The sequence below is a fragment of the Perkinsus marinus genome (assembly GCF_000006405.1).
Source record: "Perkinsus marinus ATCC 50983 genomic scaffold scf_1104296977022, whole genome shotgun sequence".
NCBI lineage: Eukaryota > Perkinsozoa > Perkinsida > Perkinsidae > Perkinsus > Perkinsus marinus.
This window is the reverse complement of record NW_003200307.1, coordinates 1-1,226: the sequence shown is the minus strand read 5'-3', so window position 1 is coordinate 1,226 and position 1,226 is coordinate 1. Positions and strand designations below refer to the sequence as shown.

Sequence of the window (1,226 nt, the reverse complement as noted above, 5' to 3'; positions counted from 1 at the left end):
TACTACTAGCATCATCACGACTAACACCTCCAGTGAACCCGGTAGCGCCTCGTCCGCGTCCAGGGATGTATCCGGGCGGGGGCGCTCCCCACTTCCCATGAATCGAATGCTGGGCACCCCCGGCCGTCGAGTCTCTAGCCAACTTGCTTTTCTGGAAGGCCCTGCTATGGGACCCGAGAGTGCCAGGAGCGATGGGTGGGAACTGCGGGAGCCCGGCGAACTCTGCTCGAGTGGCAACGTGGAAGCCACCAGCACCTCGACCCTTTCCCGCGGTATAGCCTGGTGGAGGCGGGTACCCGGCAGCTCCTGTGAGGCCCTGTCGAGTTGCAGGATTCTGCCCAGGGAGCAAAGACATTTTGGTTGATGTTCAATGTACCCAACTCCGCGAATAGATTACCTGGGCGCGCGCGATATACAATGCCTCTTCAGGACGAAAGGTGGGGTATGGATTTGGGAACCTTTGAAATTTGTAGGACATCTCATTCTCCTTGCTGCCATGTCAGAATCAGCGTCGTCAAATCCCGATTCCGCCACACCTGAAAGCCTCACAGGCTCCACTCAGGACTCCAACGCTGAAGAGCCTGTGACCTTCGAGTCCCTAGGTGTATGCCCTGAGCTCTGCAAGGCATGTGACGTCCTACAATGGAAGCATCCCTCCAAGATCCAGGAGGAGACAATTCCCTATGCTTTACAAGGAAGGGACCTCATCGCCCTGGCAGAGACAGGCAGTGGGAAAACCGGTAGTAGTCCACTGAACGGAAATGCCGCGATATTTCGCTCTAGGGTTGCGCTCGGTGATACCTTTTTCTGGAGCGGCATGGTCTCATAGGCCGTATTCCCGCCAATATCGTCGATGATGTTCTTCTCAGGAGCGTTCGCTATTCCTATAATCCAGAAGCTTCTCGATGCGGCTCCTCATCGGAAACTAACCTGGGCCTGCGTACTCGCCCCCACTCGAGAGCTCTGCGTGCAGGTAAAAGGCTTCCAATACCGGCCGGACTAAGTGTAAGTGCTTAGACTGGCCAGCAGTTCGAAGGTCTTGGTGCCAGCATTAACCTCACTACTGCCACCATCGTTGGTGGTCTCGACATGGTCACACAGGTGAGGACCATTGGGCTGAAAGTCATTAGTATTTCCCTTGTATAAGGCTATGTCCCTCTCTAAGAAGCCTCATATTATAGTGGCATCACCTGGTCGCCTAGTTGACCATCTAGAGAACACCAAGG

General features: G+C 55.0%; 2 protein-coding genes across 2 annotated transcripts; one reads left to right on the top strand and one right to left on the bottom strand.

Moving 5' to 3' along the window:
• Positions 1–6: 6 nt before the first annotated feature.
• On the bottom strand, positions 7–355 carry Pmar_PMAR016199 (hypothetical protein; the record flags this gene model as incomplete). The annotated part of the gene is made up of 1 exon (XM_002764572.1): positions 7–355. A coding segment is annotated over one exon (349 nt), but the record flags the coding sequence as incomplete, so codon positions are not given.
• A 141-nt stretch (positions 356–496) lies between these two features.
• Positions 497–1,122, top strand: Pmar_PMAR016198 (DEAD/DEAH box helicase, putative; the record flags this gene model as incomplete). Its single annotated transcript, XM_002764571.1, has 3 exons — positions 497–740; positions 870–973; positions 1,018–1,122. Coding segments are annotated over 3 exons (453 nt in total), but the record flags the coding sequence as incomplete, so codon positions are not given.
• Positions 1,123–1,226: the final 104 nt, after the last annotated feature.